This window comes from Gopherus evgoodei, chromosome 11 (assembly GCF_007399415.2).
Source record: "Gopherus evgoodei ecotype Sinaloan lineage chromosome 11, rGopEvg1_v1.p, whole genome shotgun sequence".
Lineage (NCBI taxonomy): Eukaryota > Metazoa > Chordata > Testudines > Testudinidae > Gopherus > Gopherus evgoodei.
Window position 1 is genome coordinate 5,000,697 of NC_044332.1, and position 25,543 is coordinate 5,026,239.

General features: G+C 42.8%; 1 protein-coding gene across 1 annotated transcript in view; it reads left to right on the plus strand.

Moving 5' to 3' along the window:
• Window positions 1-25,543, plus strand: part of AGAP1 (ArfGAP with GTPase domain, ankyrin repeat and PH domain 1) — a 653,532-nt gene that overhangs the window by 207,516 nt on the left and 420,473 nt on the right. Inside the window, 1 exon segment of the mRNA XM_030579564.1 lies at window positions 21,018-21,076. Within this exon segment, the coding sequence (XP_030435424.1) occupies window positions 21,018-21,076 (59 nt within the window).

Sequence of the window (25,543 nt, forward strand, 5' to 3'; positions counted from 1 at the left end):
CCCTGGGCCTTTCACCAGAGCAAGGGAGGGATCCAAGAGCACCACTCCTCAGCATCTTTGGCTTCAGCCATGTTCGTCCCGCCGTCAACCACGCAGCTCGCTTCAGCGCCTACCCACATGCCAACACCGTTGGTTGTGGTGCCGGCACCAGGGAGTCTTTAGACCTTGGCGCCAACAGCATTTTCAGCACGGACAGCAGCCATGCCACCTTCATCGGCACCAGCTCCACCATCAGTGTCTCCGCCCGTACCAATGCTGAGTTTGGCATTGACAGCCCCATTGGCACCGACGGTTCCCTGAGAGTCATGGGACCCCTTGGGAGCTGATGGCAGGGAACGGCCACTGCTTATAGGGGCTTCCTCCTCCAGTGCCTCTGGACAAGGCATTGGCAGGCACAGCCATAGCCCTGTAGCATGAGGACAGACCACAGGGTGCTACAACAGTTGCCGTGAAGAGTCTGGGCATTAAGGGTGAGGAGGTGGTCGAGAAGGCTGATCCCGTGGTGAATATCCTTGCCTCCTCAGGACCATCTCGTATTGCCCTACCACTTAAGATTATTATGGATACCAGCAAGACCCTGTGTCAGACCCCAGCTTGCCTGTCAACCACTGCCAAGTGCAATGAGAAGTGTTATTTCATGTCCTCCAAGGGATACAAACATTTGTACTCCCACCCAGCTCCCGACTCTCTCTTGTTGTGGACGCTGTGAATCAGTGTGTGTGGCAGTGTTTCTAGAGGCCTTCCGCTAAAAACAGGGAGGCTATGTGACTATACCTTATAGGGAGAAAGGTCTACTCTACAGGGGGTCTTCAGGTCCGTATTTCGAACCAGCAGGCCCTCAGCAGGTACTCCTATAACACCTGTGCGGCGATGGCCAAATTCGTGAAGCTGCTGTCTTCAGACTCCAGAGCTGAGTTCTCGGCCGTGGTGGAGAAGCTAGTCTCCCTTGCTCCCCCCCACCCCCCGGCTGCATTGAACGGTGCTGATGCCACCACTAGGGGCGTGACTACTGGGGTGACCATGAGAAGAGGCTTCAAGTCTTGGGGCTCCCTTATGAGGTCCAACGGACTACTCAGGGCCTCCCATTTGAGGGTGTGACTCTTTTCTCTGAAAAAACAGACAAGAGGCTGCATAGCCTGAAAGACTCATGAGCCACCCTCAGGTCTTTGGGCCTGCACACTCCCACCACACAGCAGAAACACATTAGGCTGCAACCTCCTCCGAGGTTCTGTGAGTAGAACCACCAGGACTGTTCTCTGAGGAGGAACAGGAGTGACAGGAAAAGACAACACCTGTCCTCAGACCAGGGCTCTGGCCAATCCAAACGATCTTCTAGCCCAAAACAGGCCTTTTGAAGGTGCAGTCGAGGACGGCACACCAGATGGCCAACTGGATAGACCCCGCCTTACCTTCTCATCCCAACTATCCCATTTCTACCATGCATGGTCCTGGGTTCTCCGCATGGTAGAGAGGGGATACTCCATCCAGTTCTGTGCCCTCTCACCCTTCCACCCTCCTTCCCTATCCCTCTTCAGGGACCATTCTCAGAAGCAGCTCCTTGTCCAGGAGGTGCAGTTGCTCTTATCTCTAGGGGCATTGAAGGAGGTTCCTCAGGGGCTTTTATTCCTGGTATTTCCTAATACCAAAAGCAAAAAGCAGCCTCAGGCCTATATTGGACCTGCGAGAACTCAAAAAGTTTGTGAAGCATCTCAAGTTCCACATGGTCTCTTTGACCTTCATCGTCCCCTGACTAGATCCAGCAGACTAGTATGCCACCCTTGAGTTCAAGGATGCATATTTTCATATCACAATCACTCAGCCCCTAGACATGTCAGTGGAATCCACAATCACTCGGCTGCTCTTCCTGGACCTTCTGACACAAGATTATGGTTGTCTTCAACATCTGAACCTTGAGTTACTTCACCTCAGAGTGTGGAAGCTCCATGGGTGAACCTGATGGAGCTTTTCTATTCAAACCAGGTTAGACAGGTCCTCCTTGGCAGCAGAAAACCCTCTGCGAGAGCCCCATACCTTGCCAAGGGGAAGAGGATTTTTAATCTGGTCAGCGCAGCGCCATTCATCCTCGATGCTAGCCTCAGTGCCACTTATTCTGGACTCTCTCCTCCATCTGAAGCATCAGGGGCTTTTGTTGTCATCAGTAAGGGTGCTCTGTGTTTGTCAACCCTATGGTCAGCTGGTTCTTAAAAGGGCTTGACAGGCTATATCCGAATGTCTGTCAGCCTGTCCCTGCCAAGGACCTCAACCTGGTCCTTTCTAGGCTCATGGGACTCTGCCCCCCCCCTTTGAACCATTAGCGATGTGCTCCCTGCTCTACCTCTCTTACACGCTGGCATTTCTTGTAGCGATAACCTCAGCCAGGAGGATGTCTGAGCTCAGGGCCCTAACATCAGAGCTTCCTTACACCGTGTTCTATAAGGACAAAGTGCAGCTCATGCCTCACCTGGCTTTCCTCCTGAAGGTTGTCTCCCAGTTTCACATCAATCGGTATTCCTGGTATTCTACCCTAAGCCTCATTTCAGCATCAGGGAACAGAGGCTTCACTCTCTAGATGTCCATGGGGTACTGGCCTTTTACATCAAGAGAACGAAATTGTTCAGAAAATCGGTCCAGTTATTGTGTCAGTGGCGGACAGGATGAAAGATCAGCCTGTATCGTCACAACACATCTTGTCATGGATAGTGTTCTGTATCTGTGAGTGCTATAACCTGACAGGTGTCCCAGCACCCCAGATCACTTTGCACTCCACTGTGGCACTGGCTTCTTTAACAGCATTCCTGGCTCAGGTTCCCACTCAGGAAATCTGCAGGGAAGCGACATGGTCCTCTAGCCACACTTTGACTACGCGCTGTGTGATTCCCCAGCAGGCCAGAGAAGATGTGGCCTTTGGATGAGCAGTGATCATATCAGTGGAAGACTCCAATCCCACCACCTAAACTTAGGTTTGGGAGTCACCTGATGGGAATTGACATGAACAAGCACTCGAAGATAAAATGGTTACTCACCTTCTCGTAACTGTTGTTCTTCGAGATGTGTTGTTTATGTCCATTCCAGTACCCCCTCCTTCCCCTTTGTTGGAGTAGCTGGTAAGAAGGAACTGAAGGCGTGGCAGGTTGGCAGGGTTCTATATTGAGTGACATGGAGGTGCGACTCCAGGAGGTGCCCAGGCCGGCCCCACAGATGCTGCTGGCGGAAAAATCTTCCAGCTACCATGCACATGCCTGCGCACACACCTGATTGGAATGGACATGAAGAACCCCTCTTGAAGAACAACAGTTATGAGAAGGCGAGTTACTGGTTTTTTTTGCATTTTGGATTTTTGTTTTATCAGCAAAGATATGTGCCTAAAACGGAAAACCTGGCATTTTGCATAAAAATCTGTTTGTTTTGTATTTTTAGAATTGAATTGGGTTGCACATAAACATTGGCAGCCAGTCGTTTATTCAATTTTCCATTACAGTTTCCAAATATAAGAGAGCAAAATAAAAGGAATTGACAGCTTTTCTAATGGGTGTTTGCTTTCTTTTTGAAAAATAATGTAAATGGACTTTTTTAGGCACTATAACAATGTTTGTGTGGTGTGAAGAGAAAGGCAAACTGCATAAATTCTGTACTTCTTTTCCTATTACAGCCAATTTTTTTAAAAATTCACTTTGCTTACTGATAAGTTGGTAGTAAATGTCACTGTTTCTTTTTACAATATTTTGTGACTAAACTTAAATCAGTGAACTCTAAAAATGTGGCTAACAGTATGTGGGGTCACTTCTGTATTTGATTTTTGAGTTTGTGATAGAATAAATGATAACACTGAGGTTCATCAGGAGGAAGTCCAGGAATCAGCCATTGTTCAGGAGAATATTTAATTTGTGTTTGAAGTGAATCTCCGTTGAATGGCCTGGGTTTCTGGCTTTATGATGAATGTCAGATGAGTGAAGAGACTGCATAGATATGTTTTGGTTTTCTCTCCAATGCTTTATAAAATCAAGTGTGTTTGAACAATACTGTGGTGGCACAATTTCCTTCTCTCTCTTCCTTTTTACGGTAGTGATACAGTGATTATTGATGCAAGTTCTAGAGCAAACAAAAGGAAAATTAGGAAAATGATGTGAAATCTATCCTTCCAGCATTCCCCCCACTCCCTAAATAAACAGAATAAATACAACAAATTTTGAAGTTGACTTTGAGTATTAAATCTACTGGATATTGTGAAAGTATTTTATTCCTTATATTTATTCTTGTTTGTTTATACCACCACCATCATTGATTTATATGGAGCTTAACAATCCAAAGGAGATAAGATCTCTGCATTCATAAGATCAGTCTGACTCTAAACTGGTGTAATATAATGACTTAATATTTAAGTGTGAGTAGAACAAGATGGCATTGAGGAAGGATCAGCATTGGAACATGAGTGGAAAGCAGTAAGTGTTAAGGAGCTATTGAGAAGAAGGGAGGAGGAGGAGTTTGGGTGTATGGGTAAAAGAGGCAATGCCAGGGATAAAAGGCAGGAGATGACAGTACTGGAAGGGACAAGGACAGCAGTAGGGGCTACAGATTAGGTAGAGCATAGAGTGGAAGCAAGATGTAAGAAAGGAACAACCCTAGAAAGCGTAACAGGAGCTTGAGTTTTATGCCCACGGAAAAGGGTTGAGGGTTATGTCCTCAGATCCAGAGAGAATATAACAGTGTGATGCTTGATATTCTAAGTATAGAGATTATTTCTTGGATATCTTATAACAAATTACCTAGGGAGGTGGTGGAATCGCCTTCCTTAGAGGTTTTTAAGGTCAGGCTTGACAAAGCCCTGGCTGGGATGATTTAGTTGGGAGTTGGTCCTGCTTTGAGCAGGAGGTTGGACTAGATGACCTCCTGAGGTCGCTTCCAACCCTGATATTCTATGATTCGATGACATTTATAAATGCACAGAGTAAAGGGTGTTGTTTTTGAGAGAGACTGGGAAAAAACAAACCAACCATGGCGTCAATGTGTTTCTCTTATCTGACTGTACCTGGTTTAGATTTAAATTGATTTTCACTGTAAATCTATTGTGCAATCAAGAGAGGGAAATGAAGCAAACTTCTCAGGTATGTCTAACCTCTAAAATTTTGTGATATCTGCACCCCATCTCTCTGCCAGTAAGATAAGTATTGAAGGATTCATGCTCTTGAGCCCCAGTGTCAAATTCAAAACTAGGTTAAAAATTTTCTCTAGTACACAAGTGTACCTGTGTGCTACGCAGAATGATGCGTAGGGTGGGTTAGAGGGAAGGTCTCCTAAAAATGCTTCTCAAGTTCTCAAAAAACTGGGCATTTCAACTTAGTTTTATTTATAAATATCTGTTTCTAAACAGAAACTCTAAATAGTCTTGCAACCTTTAGACAAAATCACTGATTCGTCTGAAACTCATAATACCTCTTATTCAGCCTTTCTAGGAATACACAAATAAGTAGCCACAGCAAATATGCTTCTGAGAAACTTTCTAAAAATATTCCATATCTACAAACAGAGGACTATATTGAGTACATGTATGTACTTTTGTGTGTTGTTTTTGTATGTGATACTAATTTGAACATGTATATTATGTAGCGTGTGTATTGGTCCCATATTCTCAATAGATACATAATTACAAATTACTAATTTAATAAAGTAGTTGAAAGTGCTTTTTGTCATGCAAAACCCAACCATAAGAATTCCATACAATTTACTACATTTTTACTTTCTTATGATCTGGTGTATCATTTTTCTTATTATGTTGGGAAAATATCCCTTTGCTGCACTTATTCCTGAAATAAGCCCCTTGCTTTCCTTGTAGTGCCTTGTCCTATAAGAGAACAGGAAAGGGACCTTGGGATACCCAGAGGCAAGCTTTTAAGAGGCTTTCTAAGAATCATAAAAGATTCAAGCCTTTTATGTCTTTTCTTGAAAAGCCTTTCTTCTCTTTCCTCTTTGTTCCCTTGAGGAACATTTGCTATGTTTATGTCAAAAATATATCTGTACAATTCATGGGTTTTGGTTTAAATTAATAGTCAAGGTCAAAATAGTGCAGTGGTACAAGGGACAAAGTACACAGGCGGAACAAGAGATTGTACAGTAAATCAGATGGGCTAGGCATGAGTGCAGCAGCAGATGGATGTATTAACCTTGTCAGGTTGATGACAATTGATTGCATATAGAATCAGGGCATATAGGCAGTTTGATCAGGTCTCACAATATAAGCTGTCTTCTCTTGTCAAAACCATGACAAGATACAGACGAAGAGAATTTGGATGGTTTGAACTCTTTAAGCAGGAGAGACAAAAACGCGGAGAGGGAATATCTATTTGATAACGATCAGATACAACTGCTGAATCAGTAGCATGGCTGACTAGCTGCTTTGATAATGAAGCTCTGTGGAAGGAAACCGTTTGATTGGAACTTCAGTATGACACAAATTCCCAAGTGTAAATTAAGGCATTTTAAGCAAATGTGATCGTTTTGGCCCTGGAGCTAGGAAGACAACTACTTGCCCTATAACTATGCTGTGAAAGTCAGTTGTAGTGCTTTTGGTGTTAGTATCTGAAGCTGGAGCGGGGTGGAGAGGCATAGCTCAGTGGTTTGAGCATTGGTCTGTTAAACCCAGGGTTGTGAGTTCAATCCTTGAGGAGCCACTTAGGGATCTGGGGCAAAAATCAGTACATGGTCCTGCTAGTGAAGGCAGGGGGCTGGACTCAATGACCTTTCAAGGTCCCTTCCAGTTCTAGGAGATAGGTGGTATATCTCCAATTATTATTAAGACTTAGTAAAAAGTTATCTGATTTGGCACCCATTTCCATAACTGTATGTGCTCAAATTACAATTTGGTGGCTGTCAAGGCACAACGGGGCAGGTTTATTGTATTTTGCTTAGTGTTGTATTTAAATGTTTTTGTGATGGCATGAGGTTTTTCTCAGTTAACCAAAGTGGCATTTTCAGTAACTTTCAGGGTTCATGCTAACTGGTATGCATTGTTTGTATGCCATCTATCCAGATTTGATAAAATGCCTGGGTATTAAGTTGATTGACATTTAAGAAATGATTAAATGCTACACGTAGTAATATCTGAATTTGATAGTTGTGGAAGAAAATGTTATCATTTTGTTGGGGAGCTCAGCTGACTTTGTGCAGAGTGAAGGTTCACCCCCTTGCCTTCCCTCAGCTCAGACTGGGCACGCTCACTTTGGTGTGGGCAGGAAAGGAGCCAGGCAGGATGGAAAAGAACTAGCTTTGGGCAGTAGTGTAGACTCATAGACTTTAGGGTCAAAAGGGACCAGTATGATCATCTAGTCTGACCTCCTGCACAAAGCAGGCCCCAGAATCCTACCCATCCACTGTAGTAATTAAGCAGTGGCTAAACTAAACTCCATATTCCCCAAATCTGAAGTGTGTAAACTGCATTTGCCCGGCTTTACCCTCAACTCCACCACTGGCTCTGGGGCATGCAGTCCTTCCTTCCTTCCCCATCTCCATGAGAGGAGCAAAGCCGAAAGGGCAGCACACCAGATGGAAGATTAATATATCCTAAAGCCAAGGTGGTTATTCCAGCTTCTGTTGTGGGTTGCTATGCCTTGCCAGTGCTGCTGCCTCCTCCCTGTAGCACCTGATCATGGAGGGATCAGAAGGACAGCAGTGCAGATGTGGAGGAACAAGCAGGCAGTAAGGGGCCTCTTGGCTCACTGCTTATTTTATTTTGTGCCTCTTCCCCTCCCAGCATTTATTTTATTTATAAGGTCCCTTAGTGTGCACCAGTCCAAATTTCAATCTAATTTCATTACTGAAGGTAAATGTGGCTATTTCCTGAGTGACCAAGATCTCAGTGTTGCTAATGGGGAAATTTTTGCCTTATAAAGTAGCCTTCTCACTATACAGGCCCTTCACAGGAAGCCGTGTCTGTGCAGATATTGTCTCACTTGCCTCCTTTGGGCATGAAACCTCTCATGTGACATCAAACCAATACAAAAAAAGAATTAAGATTTGTCCTCCGACACTATAAAGAGCCTCTTCAGGCTTTCACAAGCAATGCTGATGCGGGTGAACAGTAGTATACACGTGGCCTCCCTCAACCTGAAACTTGCACTGCCTCTGAGAAAGATAAGGGGGCAGAAATCTTTCGCGCAGATGTAAGGGACTGTGTTTTTACTGGGCATCTGATCTCAAGTATTAATTTCCTGATCTTAGTGATACAATGGGAACCATTATGTAAAGCTGAGACTATTCAGTCATAGGAAAAATTGACTTACAGTCCTGGCTACTACCAGGCATGATAGAAATGAGTATTGGTCATATGACAAGTTGAGGCAGTCCCTAAGATACAACAGGAGAAAGTGCCACTTGGTACCTGGTAGCTAAAACAAGTGCGGGGTGCTGATGTGAGGTTTACAGGCATGCTCAGTTGTTGCAGAGCTATCTGCATGATTCCCAACCTGCCCTGTCTGGAATTTGACCATGTTTCAGGCTCATTCAGTTTGGGAGAAAGTCTGCCTATAGCTTTGGTCAAAATTAAGCCAGTGGCTGTTGTCTGGAGGGGGTACTGTATGGAGTTGTGCAGGAATTGCAGGAACAGCTAGGTGTTGTTCCCATGGGTATGACAGGACATGATTGAAACCATCCATCTCTGTATAATCAGAGTAATATAACCCATTTTCCATATTATTTCTATCGTCAGACAGTAGAGCACAAACAGTGGAGGGCTCTATCTACACCATGGTTTTCAACCTTTTTTCATTTGTAGACCCTTAAAAAAAAATTTCAAATGAAGATGCTGACCTTTTTGGAAGTCATAGACATAGTCTGTGGACTCCAGGTTGAAAACCACTGATCTTACAAGATCTGAAAAAGTTCCTAAAAGAGGGTTACCTTCACATTCCCATTTTATCATCCCCCAGATAATTCCTCCTTATGGACAGCAGTTCTCCCTACACCCCACTCTCAGCTTGATCAAGACCTTTTCATTTGATACATGCTCTGAGTCTCTTCCAGGATCATGGCAGTATTCATACAGGCTTTAAAGAACAAGTAGACTCAATTACTCTCCCAGGACAATTTGTTCTTATTAAGGCTTTGTGCAGAGAGCAAGCTGAAACAAACACAGTGATATGGTTTGTGGAATATATCTTGTGTTCGTAATAAACAGACATACAGTGTCAGTCAAGTCAGTCCTTGGCCTGGGTTCAGGATGAATACTATCAAATCCAAGGTGTCATCTTAGGAGAACGTTAACAGAACATGAAAAGGAAAACACAGGGCATAAAAGGAACAATAGTCCACTTCATATTATTGGAACCTATTGGGAATATGGATTCCATACACAGATATGCTTCAGTGATCCAGAGTTCATATGAGACATGCCCAGTAAGTCCTGTGATTCCCTCTGCATCTTGCCCCAATCATATTCGCTGTCACAGATAAAGGTTCCGGTGTATTTTCTTAACTGCCTTGACTGGTAATGTAGCAAATCAGATTGTTTTGGAAGGATCCACTCTTTAGTGACTCAGGCAGAGCGAATCTTACGTCAGATGTTAGCTGGATAAGGGAGGGGGGCTCATTCCGGTCCCAATTGGGTTCAAGGAATAGATATCTCTGAAAAAGAGCTAGGACAGCATCCACCAATTGGAACAAAATGATTCATTGCCATCACAGATCACTTGTTCCTTACATGGGTACTCAAATCTGTGGTGTTCAGGACAGTCAGGAAGCTTACTGGAATTTTCATAGATAACCTAGAACAACACAATCATTCCTACTGCAGAGACAATCAACCCCTACTAACTTTTGCAGAGCAAAATTTCCTATCTCTAGCTGCACTGCCCAGTGATGGGGAGGAGAACTCAAGACTTCATGTCAGAAGTTGGTTCTCAGAGTGGCTACTGCACTCAGGAATATCCTCACTCACTGATGATTGACCTCTTTGCTTCTAGAAACAGTGCCCTGTTGCCTTTCCACGTGTCAGGATCTAGGATGTGAGGTTGTGAATGAGCTCTTGCAAAGATGGACAGTGTCTCTGCAGTATGCCTTCCCATGTTTTCCACAAGTTTCTATGACAAGGGAAAGAGAACACTAGTGAGCAGCAGTTTATACCTTTCTGCTGAAGAAGCTACAGCTCTCAGACTTGATTAAATTAATGCTGGGTATTTGGATTTCTTTCTCTGAAGTTTGATATTGCAAGACCAATCCTCCATCTGGGGCTAGACAGGTTAAAATAGATGAAGTTCTCACTCTCAGGGACCCTCAGAAGTCGATAAATAAAACTTATTGTACTGACTGCAAATTCCATAGCTGAATTGCCATGCTAAACTAGTGTGCAGTGTTGTAGCCCTGTCGGTTCCAGGATATTAGAAAGAGATGTTGGATGAGGTAGGATCTTTTTATTGGATCAACTCTGTTTGTGAGAGAGGGTCTTTTCTTTTGTGTCTCACCAGCACAAGATATTACCTCATCCACCTTGTCATGCTAAATTTATTGAAATACAGCCTTGAGTTCTTCCAGGAGGGCCAGAATGTGAGTTTGTAAACAAAAAGTCTGTTCTTTTCAAGACTGATTCCCTACAGATGTCATCTTCCTTCCTATCCATTAAAGTAGACCTTCTAGTAGCTACTATCTCCAATCTTATGAATGTTATAGTGGTGAGTTTTCTCAGCTAAGGGCATGGCTACACTTACGGATGTAGAGTGCTGTGCGTTAAACCTGTCTTCGTAGAGCACAATAGGGGAAGCGCTACAGTCTGTCCACACTGACAGCTTCAAGCTCTCCGGCATGGTCACATTTGCGGCACTTGCAGTGGCACTGGGAGTGGTGTATTATGGTCAGCTATCCCAGCATGCAAGTGACTACAGTGTGCTTTTCAAATTGGAGGAGTGGGTTGGAGTGTGACAAGGAGAGTGTTGTGTGTATGTGTGGGGAGAGAAAATGGGTTTTTGGGGTGCTGAGAATGCGTGAGCATGCTCTTTTGTAAGTTCAGACCCTTCTCTCTCTCAAAGCAAACAATAAATGTTTGCTTTTTCTCAGAGCTGATAAGCAGCCGACTTCTCTGAAATGGAGCTTTGAAAGGGCATTTCCACATTCTTGCAGCCAATTTCACAACAATGACAAGGATGGTCACTTGATTTAAGGGGATTATGGGATGTTTCCAGAGGCTGATCACAGCGCAGTAACAAAACACTTTGTTCACACTGGCACTGTGGCGCACCAGCAGGGGTGCAGCAAACGTTATTCCTCATGCAGAGGTGGAGTACCAGCAGCGCTGTAGCTGCAGAGTCAGAGTGCTGTACGTGCCTTTCCAGTGTGGACGGGGAGTGAGCTAGTGCGCCCGGGGCTGCTTTATTGCGCTGTAACTCGCAAGTGTAGCCAAGGCCCAAGACTCAGTACTGTTGTATCAATCCAGATAAGTAGTCTTCACAACTCAATAAATATTCTTCTGACAGCCCCTTCCTCCCCCCGAAAAAAAAATCCTGCTGTTTTGCATTAGTGTCCATGCTCTTGAGGACTGGATGATCGCAGGGGAGAGTATTTGTCTCCTGTATGCGATCTAATAGGTGGCCACATAGCTATCAATATATACATTCACCAAAATTCCACCTGTTGGTCATCCAGTGTTCACCCATTCCCATATTTGGCAGTCTTAACACTTTCCCAGGGAAGATGGAGGTTATGCAATATGTCTGGTTTTGCCTGTTTCCCACCCTGGAAGGCTACAGAAATACCATTATGGGATCTTTGGACGACAGCACAAAGAAGAATAGGAAAATGCACATGCTTACCTGAAAATTTCCTTTTTTTGGATGATGAGTTCCACAGATCAGTCCCAGAATAGAGGTGGAAATGGATATCCATGGACTTAAGTTAGTTTTGTTAGGGAGAATTTCCTATAATCCTCAATAGGATAAATTATTGTTCATTCTTTTCAAAGTATAATTAACACAATCCTTAATTTAGGAAAGTAGAATTGGATTATCTTGGCTATGGAAGTTGACTTAACTGGAAGAAACTTCAGGTTGTGGGCATTACCCCGCTGCTAGTGACCAACAGGTCTGGTTCTACCCTAAGCTACAAGTAGACTGAGGTATGCAGTGTAATGGGTCTGTGGACATTATTACTGGAAGAAAGGAAATTTTCAGGTAAACACATGTATATTTTTCTAGTTTCAACAATACAGATGAAGTTAAACATTTCAGCACTAACTTCTAATATCTTCAGTACAAATGTTAAATAGTTTAAGTAAACAACCTATCTTTTGTGAGGGCGTGGGGGAACAACTGAACATCTCATTTAGTACTTTAAAAAAAGTTAATCATTTTTCAGTGTTTGCAGTTATACTACTGCAATTTTTATTTTAACAGTAGAACTGGAAAGTGAGACTAAAAATAGAGTTTATGTTCAAGGTTAATGAAAGTGTTAATTAACTAGCAAAAAATATATATATTCCAGATTCATTTAATGCATTGTGAATAACGCAAATAAGGAAATGTATTTCGAGACTATTTTAGGAATATAGTTTTACTTGACCTTCACCTTCTAAAAATCAAGGATTGGCAACATACAAATTTTAATCAATGTGTAACCTAAATGAACAAGACACATAGTGATTATTTTTAAAATTTATTCCTTTCCTATGTTGTTAAACACTATACATTGCACTCACTTGAATTCCAGAGTTAAAGAAATGCAAACATAAGCCTGACAGTTCACCTACTTCATAAATATGATTCTTTTTAATATGCAAATCCAGTATATTTCTGTCCACACTTACTAGTTTAATTTTTATTGCACTAACTGTGTACTAACCCAACTTTCCCTTAATGTGCTATAAAGTGTGGAAAAATAGGGGAAAAACTGTATATGGATCTGTCTAATTTGTGACATAACACACCCACTAACTCAAGCTGTGTTGCTTTCCTTGTATGAAAAGAATGTTAAAAATCTTGTCAGTCCTATTTTACCTGCAAGGCTTTGATCTTTCTCACCCAAGTTCTCAAAAGCCCAAAATTAACTCAGAATCAATCATTCATTATTCCAAGGTTTCTGAGTTATAGTACTAATTGGTGAGCTGTATATTTCTTCCTCTAACTTCCACTTAGGTAATGATTTATTAATCTTTTCTTGCAAGTCATTTCTGCTGAAATTATTGGAGGTACTGCATGCCATAAGGAGAGGTGAATAGGTGGTGCTTCATGAAATAGTGTTTCTAATTCTAGTTCATAATTGCCCTCTAAAATTGCCATCTTAATTTCTAGTAAGAGAGAAATATTCCATCCACACAATTAGGTTAAAAAGACAAAATAATAAAAATGAACTTTTTGGGGAGTAGGGGGAAAATATTTGTTTATGGACGATAATTGACTTTTGCAAAGACTTAACTTAATTTTCTGGGCAGACGTAGCATTGCTCTTTTAGTAGGTTGTAGGTTTTTATATAAAATGTCTAGCGTCGTTAAGATTGGGGAAAGAGAGTGGGGAAAATAATTAGACATTGAATTTGTTGTATGCCATAGGTCACTTGCAGATCATTGTTAAAATGCAAAAAAAAAAAAAAGCCCCCAAATCCCCCCCCCCCACCCAATCCCCTAATTTAAACCAAAATGTCAGTTATATAATAGATTTATATTTATTGTTATAAAGTCCTGGGATATGTTAGGCATGGAGTCATTGCTTGTCGACTAACTCCTTCTACTTAAAATAAAACTGTTTGTTTTAAACATTTCCAAATGAATACATTATTTACATAATCGTTTAAACAGGAGCCACTGTTTATGCAACCATTTTGTAAAAGGCAGAAGAGTCTTCCAATAGCTCAGTTCTCTGGATTTCACTTGGTTTTGTGCACAGTATTTTTATGGTGGCCTTTTAGTGAGGAGAATGGGGTCAGAAGGGAAACAGGCATGTATAATATACCACTGGCCCCTGGTTGAATTGTGCTTTACTCATCTGGTATGCCTACTAATGATTTCTCACTTCATATTTTCTGTCACAATTTACAGACTCTTGGGAATGACAATTCAGGGCTTCAGACCACGGTGGGATATTTGAATTCTATTTTGGGGGGATGGCAAGGGCTCAGGCCAGCTCTGCACAGTGGGGTCCAGGGGAGCGTCACTTCCACCCCTTGACTCACTTCAGCAGGCCACTCACCTGTCTGGCTGAGGGGTGGGTGCTCAACCTAAAAATATAACTCAAAGGAGGGCCTCAGCTCAAAGTTTGAAAAGCACTCCAGGTGCAGGCAGGGTGTAGCTAAACACACAGACCTAAGATGATCCATTCACTTTGACAACTAACTGCATTGCCTCTGTAATGCTGTTGCCTCAGCTGGCCCATAGAATAAGGAATCAAATAGATTCACAAGCTGAACTGTTGCATATTCTCACAATTTATTGTTCTACCTCTTGGTCAGCAGCGATGTCCCCTCTAATTTTCCCCACACGTGTACGGAATGAATTTTGTTATGTGCACCAATATGGAGGTGATGGCTGGGCTGGGTTGGAGCTGGGGGAGGGGGCACCTTTTCCCTGGCCACAGATGGTCCAGGGCTGGGCTGGGGCTGGTGGGGAGAGGCCCTTTTCCCTGCCGTGGCAGGTCCGGTGCTGAGGGGGAGGCATCTTTCCCTGCCGCAGCACCCGAGCGCCTGCGAGGTGCTTAATAGGCTGCTGCATGACCATGCACCTTAGAGGGAACTCAGGTCAACAGCCTCCTCTCTTCTCTGTGCACCGGTCTCCCTTACTTTTTCCTTACTCTCCACTCCATTCTGACTTCTTTCTGCTGTCTTGTTTTTATTTATCCCACTGTTCTTGCCTCTCTCTTGTAGGTGCACATGCGCTGCTCCTTTGTGCAATGATTCTCTAGCTGGAGTTATGCCTTGCAGGAGGAGCGAGGCAGAGTAAAACAAAAGTTTGTCAGTGTCCTTCTATTGCTTTTTCTAATAACATAAGTGCAGGAGCAGCACAGGCACAGACGTGCAATCCTCCTTGTGAGCAAGACACGAGAAGTCGTTCTTCCGCTTTACTCTGAGCTGGTTAGGTCTCAACTGGAGTATTGTGTCCAGTTCTGGGCACCGCATTTCAAGAAAGATGTGGAGAAACTGGAGAGGGTCCAGAGAAGCGCAACAAGAATGATTAAAGGTCTTGAGAACATGACCTGTGAAGGAAGGCTGAAAGAACTGGATTTGTTTAGCTTGGAAGAGAGAAGACTGAGCGGGGACATTATAGCAGTTTTCAGATATCTAAAAGAGTGTCATCAGGAGGAGGGAGAAAACTTGTTCACCTTAACCTCTAAGGATAGAACAAGAAGCAGTGGGCTTAAACTGCAGCAAGGGAGGTTTAGGTTGGACATTAGGAAAAAGTTCCTAACTGTCAGGGTAGTTAAACACTGGAATAAATTGCCTAGGGAGGTTGTAGAATCTCCATCTCTGGGGATAATTAAGAGTGGGTTAGATAAATGTCTGTCAGGGATGGTCTAGAGAGTATTTGGTCCTGCCGTGAGGGCGGGGACTCCACTCGATGACCTCTCAAAGTCCCTTCCAGTCCTAGAATCTATAAATCTTTACAAGATTCTTCAACAAGGGAATTTCTACTGTGGGGCCTGTTGGGATTAATGAAGTCCCTACAGTGTGTGTAAAATCCTGGATGTTTGTGAAATCCACCTACAGTTCGGATAGAGAAAAGTATTGTGAATAATGTTACTGCAGCAGATGACTGAGGGCTAGTCTACACTAGAAGCGCTATAGCAGTATAGTTGCAGCACATGTGGTGAAGAAGTTCTATGGCGACAGAAGAGCTCTCCTGTCAGCATAATAAATCCACCTCTGCGAGAGGAGAAAAAACATATGCTTACTGTGTAATGGCTTGTAAGTGATTCACTTTAGTACTTGCAGCTTCTGCATCCCCATATATTCCATATACTGTATTAGAAGCGATAGTCAGCATCTGTTAATTATGTGGCTTTTTGAAAATGAAAACTTAATTTGTTTAATACTATGATTTTTTATTGAAATTATTTATATTAAAAAAAAATCAAAGGAATGCCAAGTCCTTACTAACTCCATGGAACTGATACTTAATTTAATCCAGTATTTTCCAAACTTTTGAAAACTGAGTCCTCTTTCAGGAAAATGAAAGTAATGGTACCCTGAGCCTCCCCTCTCTCCTTACTGCACTTTCTTTTCAAGTCTATCATGAGGTATTGAGGTCCTAACACATCTTAATTTATACATCTTACTTGCCACCTTTGGTAGTCCTGTGCATGTTTCCCCAACCCTATCCCTGCCGGGAGCACACTAGGCTGTGACACTGCCTAGCTGAACCAGTGAAATTAATGACAGGCTAGCTGGGTACATTTGCTACAGGCCTATCACAGGTTGCCATCCTGTTATTCTCCCTCTCCCCTTCCTATGCAAAATGTGAAACCACTCTCATTGGTACCTTTGACATGTCACTGAAATCATCGTCTTTGTGCTGTTTCCCTGTTCTTTACTTTGATCTGTTTAGACTAACTACATGGTAATAATAATACATAGCTCTTACATAGCACTGGTTGTCAATAGATATGAGAACTTTGTGAAAGAGGCCCACATCATTATCTCCATTTTACAGATAGGAAAACTGAGGCACACAAAGGGGCTGTGGCTTCCCCAAGCTCATCAGCAGGTCAATAGCAAAGTTTGGAATAGACTCCAGATCTCCTAAGTCCCATTTCAGTGTACTATTCACTTGGCAACACTGCCTCCTAATAATTGGCAAAGCCTCTTCCAATGGCTTGTAAATTAAAGAGCTAATTCTTAGTCTGTATGTGATACGACTAAATATTTCTATTCATTATTCACTGAGCTATAGGATTGTATCATTGCACAGAAGCAGTTTAAGTCAGTGTTGCTAATGGAGAATTATTTTTGGTGTAACATTTAAAATTCTGAAAATATTCAGTTACTTTTCATCTTGGTTTATCTGGTTTTCCTTGTTGCATAACGAACATGTATGTTCTAGAAAAAAAGGTCATTTACACGCAGACGTAAATTAGATGAGAAAATTACATTTGCAGCAATAGTGTCAAAACGTACTGCTATGTATGTATGTTACATAACCTACTGCAATTTGCCCCCTCCCCCGCTCTCCCAGAAACACAGAAGCGCCAAATCTTTATGGAGTGCTTTGAGGTCTGACCTTTATCTCTTTACCAAGGAGACTTGCATCGTAACTGAGTGGCAATGTGTTCAGTCTAGATTTCAAGCTTCCATGGGCAAAGACTGTAACTTGTATGTATTCCGCATGATTGAGATCAGTGGCTGTGTTCAAATAATAATGCTAAAATTAATCCTAGTAATTTCTCCTGTAACAATAAGGATAACAGAATATTCAATCTAAATTCTGTGATAGATATTGCTAAACAGTTTGAGGTTTGGTCCACTGTTGGATTTTATGTTGACTGGGTGAGTTCTGATCCTATAGAACTCCTAGAAACGGCAGGTATAGCTGACCTTAGAGACCTAAATAAGTGGAATTCATCCAGAAGATTTCAAAGCCTGCTGGGCTGTCATCTGAATAACCCCCTAACTAACAGGAGAATTTGTGTGTCATTGTGATCGTCACAGAACTGGAACTGTACAGTACTTGGATATGGATGTTTTGTGTACTTGCATATTTGGGAGCCTTTTCTGAAATGCTGTGACTAGTCCCACCTACACAACTATCTGAATTCAAAGGCAGAATTGAAATGTAAAATTCTTTGAGTGCTTGCTCATGTCAATTCCAATGAGGTGTGTGCATGCTGCGTGCACAGTCGCTGGAAGGTTTTTCCCTTAGCGGTACCCATTGGGTCGGTTCAGGTGGCGCCTCCATGGTGCTGAATATAGGGTAGTGCCAACCCGCCGCCTCTTCAGTTCCTTCTTACCGCCTGTGACAGTTAGCCGGAACACTCATTCCTCTTGCTTCAGCGGGACATTGTTCTTGCAGTTTTTTTACTCTAAGCCATTTGTAAACAGTCGGGAGAAAAAATTCCACTTTTTGGACAGTAGCTGGGATGTGTTGCTCATGTCCATTCCAAGACCCCTCTGTCAGAACAATGCGAGTAAGAAGGAACTGGAGAGATGGTGGGTCGACAGGATCATATACATGGCACCATGGAGGCGCCATTCCAGGATGCGCCTGAATCGATGGCTACCGCTAAGTGAAAAACCTTCCGCCTACTGTGCATGCAGCACGCATGCACGCACCTAATTGGAGTGGACATGACCAACACATCTTGAAGAACAACAGTTACGAAAGGTAGGTAACCGTTTTATGTGGGCTGAGTATAAAAAGGAGAGAGAAAATGCCTCCAAATCAATGAGCGATACCCAATTGTGTATTAAATAACTACATTTTTCTTTGAGGGCTAGTGAGGGGAAAATGTGTTTAGAGTAATGAAACATTAAGATAGAGTGAATGCTCTGGGATTTCTCCCACATTCATAAGTCACTGGCGAAGTTTGCATGTAGTTCTTGCTTAACTTGTAGGGAACACAGATGGAGTTTGTAAAGCATTTCCATAAATTGTGGTTTTTACCAAGTCCATAATTTTTTATGGTGCAGTAATTTAGGGCACTACTACTAGGACTTCAGTGCCTGATACTTATTTCTTCTCCAGTATGTTAAATAAACTTTATCGAGAGAAGAGTTACTGAACCCTTGCTTAAATGTAAATGTTTCTCCACAACAGAACTAGAGGTTTATTTCTGTCACTTATAGGCAAGACTAGAAACTCTGGGTGTGAGAAGTTGACTTAGTGTTTACTGAGTTTAGGGTGTCGTGTTTGACATTTTCAAGTTGGCTGTGAAGAAAGCCTATATCTCTCTAGTTTTTAGTCAAGCACTGTTGTCAGCGAAGAGGACAGTTTCTTTGAGAAAGTGTGTGTGAATTGCTCTGTACAACCAGAACTTGCTGATGCCATATGTTTGTGAGAGATTAATTTATTTTATTTAAGCCCTAAACTTTACATAGAAAGCACTTGTGATACTTGTCACAGTTACTAAAGTGCCCCTCTGACCCCTCTTCGGGTCTCTGAGTGCAACCCCCCTACCCCCAAGCCTTGGGCCTCTCGCTTCAGCTCTCAGGGTGGAATCGCATGATTCCCTGCTCTCAGGTCTGGCCCTGTGTATAAAACATTATTACCTCAGCAGCTCTGATTTATGTCCAGGCCCTGTAATATTGTTCCCTCAAGACGTGCAAGTGCTAAACAGTTACTAGTCAGCCTTCTTAGAGCAACATTTTTGTGTAAGATCTGTTTGTCTTAAATACTTTTGTACTAATATACTGACTATATGCATGTCTAGTTTACAAGGTGTCTAGTCACCTTCTTCTTGGGATCCCTAGTTGGTTTAACTTACTATAGACTCCTCCTCAAAGCCTCTTTCTCTTCCCTTTATGCACTCTCTTCCTGCTTGGGGGAGTGTCTTTCAGTCTTGCCCAGTTGTTTTATCACTCCCTTTCATGAGAATAGTGTCACCTTTTAACTGTTTATATCCCTTTGACCTGGTAACTCCCAGCTTTAGCAAAACGAGGCTTGCAACTTGTTGAAGGCAGGAGATAGAATCCTCAATGCTGATAGTTCACCCTCTCCGCTCGTGTCTTTCACGTGCATGCCTGAATGCCATTATGTTGTCTTCCCGCACAGTCTGCATTGAATTCAAGCATTACAGGCATATAATAAACATTGCACCAACGCTCATAGAAGATATTGTGGCAGGGTCAGGCCAGATGGCTACAGGAGAGTGTTAGAAAGCAGAAATATTAGTCCCAGATTAAGTAGATCTCTTTTCCCTGGGTAATGTAATAGGGGCAGGTCCAGAGCAAGCAGGAGCTTGCTGGAACCAGTTAAGGCAGGCAGGCTAATTAGGGCACCTAAAGCAAATTGAGAAGAATCAATTAGGGCGTGCTGGTTAATCAGGATCTCACTTCAGTTTGTAGTGTGCATGTGAAGAGGTGGGAGCAAGAGGCACTAGGAACTGAGAGTTGGAAGTCATATTACTGGACGATTGAAGAGTACAAGCATTGCTAAACACCAGGAGAAAGGTCCTGTGGTGAGGATAAAGAAAGTGTTGGGAGGAGGCCATGGGGAAGTAGCTCAGGGAGTTGTAGCTGTCACCTCCTGGAACAGCTGCACACTATAGACAGCTGCAGTCCACAGAGCCCTGGGCTGGAACCTGGAATAGAGGGCGGGCCCGGGTTCCCCCAAACTTCTGAACTCCTGATCTGATCAGATACAGGAGGAATTGACCTGGACTGTGGGCTCTGTCAGAGGGGAAGGTCTCTGGGCTGTTCTCTGACCCACATGGTGAATCTCTGAGGCGAACAAATCTGCCAATAAGCACAGGACCTACCAAGATAGAGAAGGAACTTTGTCACAATATATAGTCTGTCTCAGTAGTTAGGTCACATATAAGTGTTTTTCCATTATTATGTAACTGGCTCAACAACTGTTCAAATATTGAAAAATCAGGTTGGGCTGGGAAGTCTCTGGAAAGGAGACTTGTTATAAACTTTACCATTCTCACTTGTCTAGGTGTAGGGGGAAATAACCATTGTTGGTAAGAATTGCAGTCCTTGATGTTCAGCTTGACATGCTGTCCATGAGTGACTTGGTATGGTGGAGAAATTGAATTAAGCATCTCATGTAACCAGTTGATCTCTATTCAGATGAGGGGGAGAGGAGAAGAGTTTTTTCCATAACCTGCAAGGATTGAATTAAAATTCTGACTGCAATATAAATCCCTGTTGGGATCACATGATAAAATTAGTTATGTCTGTGCCTTTTGCATTGTCAATACATAAATATTTATTTTTCTTACTGTATAAAGTAAGTTTTCAAGTTAGAATTTATTGAAGTGTTAATCTTTTACTGAAGTTTGAATGAGGCTTTTCCTTTATTTGAAGGCGTAGGTGCTTTTTTGCCTGCTTCAGCAGGAATAAAAAAATACAGCTTTAGTAAAGTAAGTGTGTACCTTTCTAAATATATGTTTTTTTTACAGATGCTTTTGTAAATAGCCAGGAGTGGACACTAAGTCGATCTGTACCAGAGCTGAAAGTGGTAAGTAATATTTCATATTTACATGTCTTTTCTTTACTTCTGCGTTCCATTCTTACTGCATTACACAAGTGGAACATTCGTAAGGTTATATTTTAAAGTCTGCCAGATTTTTCCTTTATAAAAACATTTAGATGATTTTAAACCTTGAATATAAATATTAATGGGGCATAACTTACAGACTCTTCTGTCTAAAATTTTAACATCTAAGAATATTACTGAGACTGGATACAATGCTTTTTCCTGTTTGTTTGTTTTTTTCAACTTAGTTACTTAGTGCAATTAACAATGTTTTGTGTGTAGTAGTCATTTTCCCAGTGTAACTTGCTCTGTATTTTGGGGGTAGAGAGTGGGTGGAATGGGAGAAAAAAATGTTTGAAAATAAAAATATTCTAAAATGCAAAACTGGGCAGGTGGACTAGGAGGCACATGTAGTACCTGAACAACTTTTAGCACACTGTTTGAAACTGATCACTTTTTAAGTGGAATGTGTCTATTAGATTCCTCCAGGGTCTCTGCATAGGACCATTCTTTTTCACTCCCAAGTTTTAAAAAAGAATTTCAAAATGAATTGTCTGGCTGATATGATTTTTTCTGTTGCTTCTTGTCAGGACTCCATTTGATTTTCTAAAAGACTGGAGATTAGTGGGAGGCAAGACACCCAATTGTCTTAATGTTAGTTCCAGAAGAATGCGAATTAAAGCAGCATTTTAGAAATGGTTTATTTTTGGCATTACTTTAGCTGAGCTTGAAGGGAGCGTATGTGGGAGATGCCATTGACGAAAGGAATATCTGGAGATAAAAATGCATGGCACAGATGAGGGAATTTCACAGAGCTGCTGTTTTGAAACCAAAGAACCACACTAGAGGCAGGAACTGGAGTTCCCCAAATGATAAGGGGGTTGATACACTAGCTGAGAAGCTCCCCTTCGCAAGTTTTGGGTTGAAGATGGAGAAAGAACGTCCTTCCAGCATTCAGATGGGGACAGGAAGATTTCAAAGTTATCAGGCACCCATGAGATACTAATACAAAGCACAAACTGTTTATCCTGCTGGGGACAACCTCCTAATAATCCCAGCACTAAGACACGGAGCTAGACTTAGTGCCTGTGAATGTCTGCAGCTTGGTGGTGGGAACTGTTTTGTGTGTGCACATTTGACTTTTATAGTGATTTCTGGTTAGTGAGTTTAGTTCTCTGTCTGTTAAGTGTGGTAATTTTTCAAGTCCAGAGCATAAAGCAAGTTACAATGAAAAAGATCTTGTTGTGGCCCAGAAGAATTGAATCAGTAACTCTCCTGTGAACTCTCAGCTGTGTGTCTGTTCTAGGATATATAAGTAACAGTGGGACTAGAAACACAAGAGCAGCCTCCTCTGAGTTTCCTTTGACTGTAGGGTTCTTATGACAAACCTCCTACTTTTTACCTCATTGAATTGGTCATAGACTTATTGTGTCTGCATTAAACTGTTACACCATACATAATATGTCAATTGATCCTACAGTAGCAAACATTTAGTTAACAGTAGGCATTGGCTATTCCCCAACAGTTCAGCACCTTGGGGACTAACCAGTTCAAAAAGCTGGGCATACTACATATGCTTGCTGCTTTCAGGCATTGTTGGAGGAGTCGAGGTAAGTAAGGGGCCTTTGTTTAGTCAGAGGCTTTGGCTTCATTGCCCCCCAAAAAGTCAATTGTTACTGTGGGATAACTAATACACATTAGGATGTTACAGAAATATAGCTAGTGGAGACAGGGCACATTGTGGTTTTACCTGCAAGGTAAAAAGTCAGGGCCAATGCTCTACCCTCGTTTGTGGCTGACCTCACCTATTTATGTCACAAAAAAAACTCCAGTGCCTTGTCTCGACTAAGTTTTTGCAGCAGTATAGCTGATGTGTGTTAGTTATCCCTCAGTGAAAACAAAGCCGAAAACAGGATCTCATGCTGTTTGTGCAGGATTCCCCCTCTTGTCTCCTTATCTTTTTTCTATCTTCTCCCCATCTTATTTTTTGTTAGCGTAGAGGCTGTTTGTATGTATGATGTGAATAGTCTGAATTTCTCTTTTGCCTTCACTCTTTTGGGGATATGAAGATGTTCCCTTGCCGCCTCATATTTTTCTTGTGCAACCAGATCAGAGCCTGTCTCTCTCCTGCTGCCTTTTAAAATAGAATCTGCAAGACAAAACTGATATGATTCTGTAAATTTGTGCAAGAATTTATTCCTGGTCTACATTACACAGGTAATTTGATGCAAGACAGCTTACATCGACATAGCTATGTATGCGTATACACTTAAATTTCATTCCCGCCCACCTAACTGCTTTGTTATACCAACTTAAAGTCACCTCCTCTGGTGGCGTAGAGTCACGGCTGATATAGTTTTATTGTTGCAGTGTCAGTGTAGACATTGTTACTTATATCAACTGTTAATGGCCTCCAGGAGGTATCCCACAATGCCCCACCCTGACCACTCTGGTCACCAGTGTGAACTCTGCTGCCTAGCAGCCAGCTGGCCAGAGAACTGCATCTCTCCTTTAAAGCCCTGTGAATTTTTGAAATTCCATTTCCTGGTTGACTGGCTTGGAGAGTACACCTAACAACTGCCTAGCTGACCACGTTGACTACATGCTGCGGATGCTCCCCTGCCTAGAGAAAACAGGAGATGGTGGATTTCCTGGGTCTGTGGGGAGAAGAGGTTTTGCAGGCACAGCTCTGATCCAGCTGTAGAAACATCGACATCTGTGAGCAGATTGCTTAGGGCATGGAGGAGAAGGCCTACAAGAGGGACGAAAAGCAGAGCTGTGTGAAAGCCAAGGATCTGCAACAGGCGTACCAGAAGGGAAGGGAAGCTAACAATTGTTCTGGTGCATAGCCACAAACTTGCTGCTTTTACAAAGAGCTGCATGCCATCCTTAGATGGGACTCCACCACCACTCCCAGGAGCCCTGTGGCTACTTCGGAGAAGCCAGAGTCAGAGGCCTCTGCTGTGAACAGTGAAGAGGACATGTTGGATGAGAAAGTGGAGGAGGGGTGGCATGGGGGGGACAGGTGATTGGGGGAGGCAGCTGCTCAGTGAACCAGGACATGTTTTTGACTCCAGCGCAGTCTGGCCAGTCCAGCACAGTCAATCCTGATGCAGGGGAAGGAACCTCTGGTAAGTATGCTGTTTGCTTTGAAATTACAGGGATGGAACCCACAAAATAGCAGTACACATCTATTGATTTACTCTATTCTAAAAGAGGCAGTGAAACAACTAGCAGAGGAAGAGTTATTGTCTGCTTCTCATCCCCCTCTCGACAGTTAGGCATAGGGGCCCTGTGGAACACGCTATTTATGTGCCCCAGGATGTCCCATGAATCTTCATAGATAGCTTGATGAGACTTTCCTGGAGTTTGCTGCAATCCGCTGCTGTACATTTCGGGGCAGGGCTGCCTTATTTCTTCTCCCGTGGTAGGACACTTTCCCATTCCCATAGCGATTACTTGAGCGGGAACCATTGCAGCATGGAGGCTAGCAGCATAGGGTCCCAGCCTGCAGTCAGCCTCCATTACTCTCAGAGGTGAAAGGTCAGCTAATATCACCACCGCCTGAGGAAAGCGGTGCCAATATTCAGTTCATTTGCCCTGTACACGCATACTCATGCCTGTGAGCTATCTCCCCTCATTTCCCCAATTTGCCCCCCACCCCAGGGCTGTGCTCGCCATGGCTCATGCTGTATAAATCCCAATGAGAAGTGAGAATGTAGTGCTAACAACTTGTGTGGATCAAAGGGAGTGAGTTCAGCCTCCTAAGTTTTGGTTTATCTCATGAATACACTGACAATGGTATTTCTGTATATTGTATCTGCAGCAGCTGCAAATGGGGCCATGAGGGTTCCTTCATCCACACCAACAGAATGGACGAGCTGGATAAAGAGAAGAAGGAAAAGGACTTGGGATGACATGTTCCAAGAGAGCCTGCAAGCCTCCTTTGCCTCCAATAAAAGCGCAGGGCTTAGAGGATCACCTTTGCAGACAGCATGGAGAAGGATAGACTAGAGAGGAAAAAGCTGCAGGAAAAGGAGAGGGACGTGCAGCTGGAGATGCTTGCACTTCTCAGACAGCAGACAGACATGTTGCAGACTCTGGTGAATCTGCAGGTTCAACAATCCTGTGCTTGCCTCTCTCTGCAGCCCATACAGAACCACATGTCGGGAACTCTCGGTGCCCCTTAACATTCTGTGTGGCATTGGACTGCTGCACTGCGCTTACCATTCCACCCCTGGGAATATTAAAGGCATTCACAACTGCACATATGCTGACCTGGGAAAGACATGGTTGGTGTATATGAATTTGAAATGGAAATGACTGTTCTTTCCCCATCATAAGTTTTTTCCTTAATGTATTAAGTTAAAAATATTGTTTCTGTTTGTATCATTGTGGAATAAATGTGTTTTTGGAACCATAATTCATGTTTTAGTTCACAACATATGC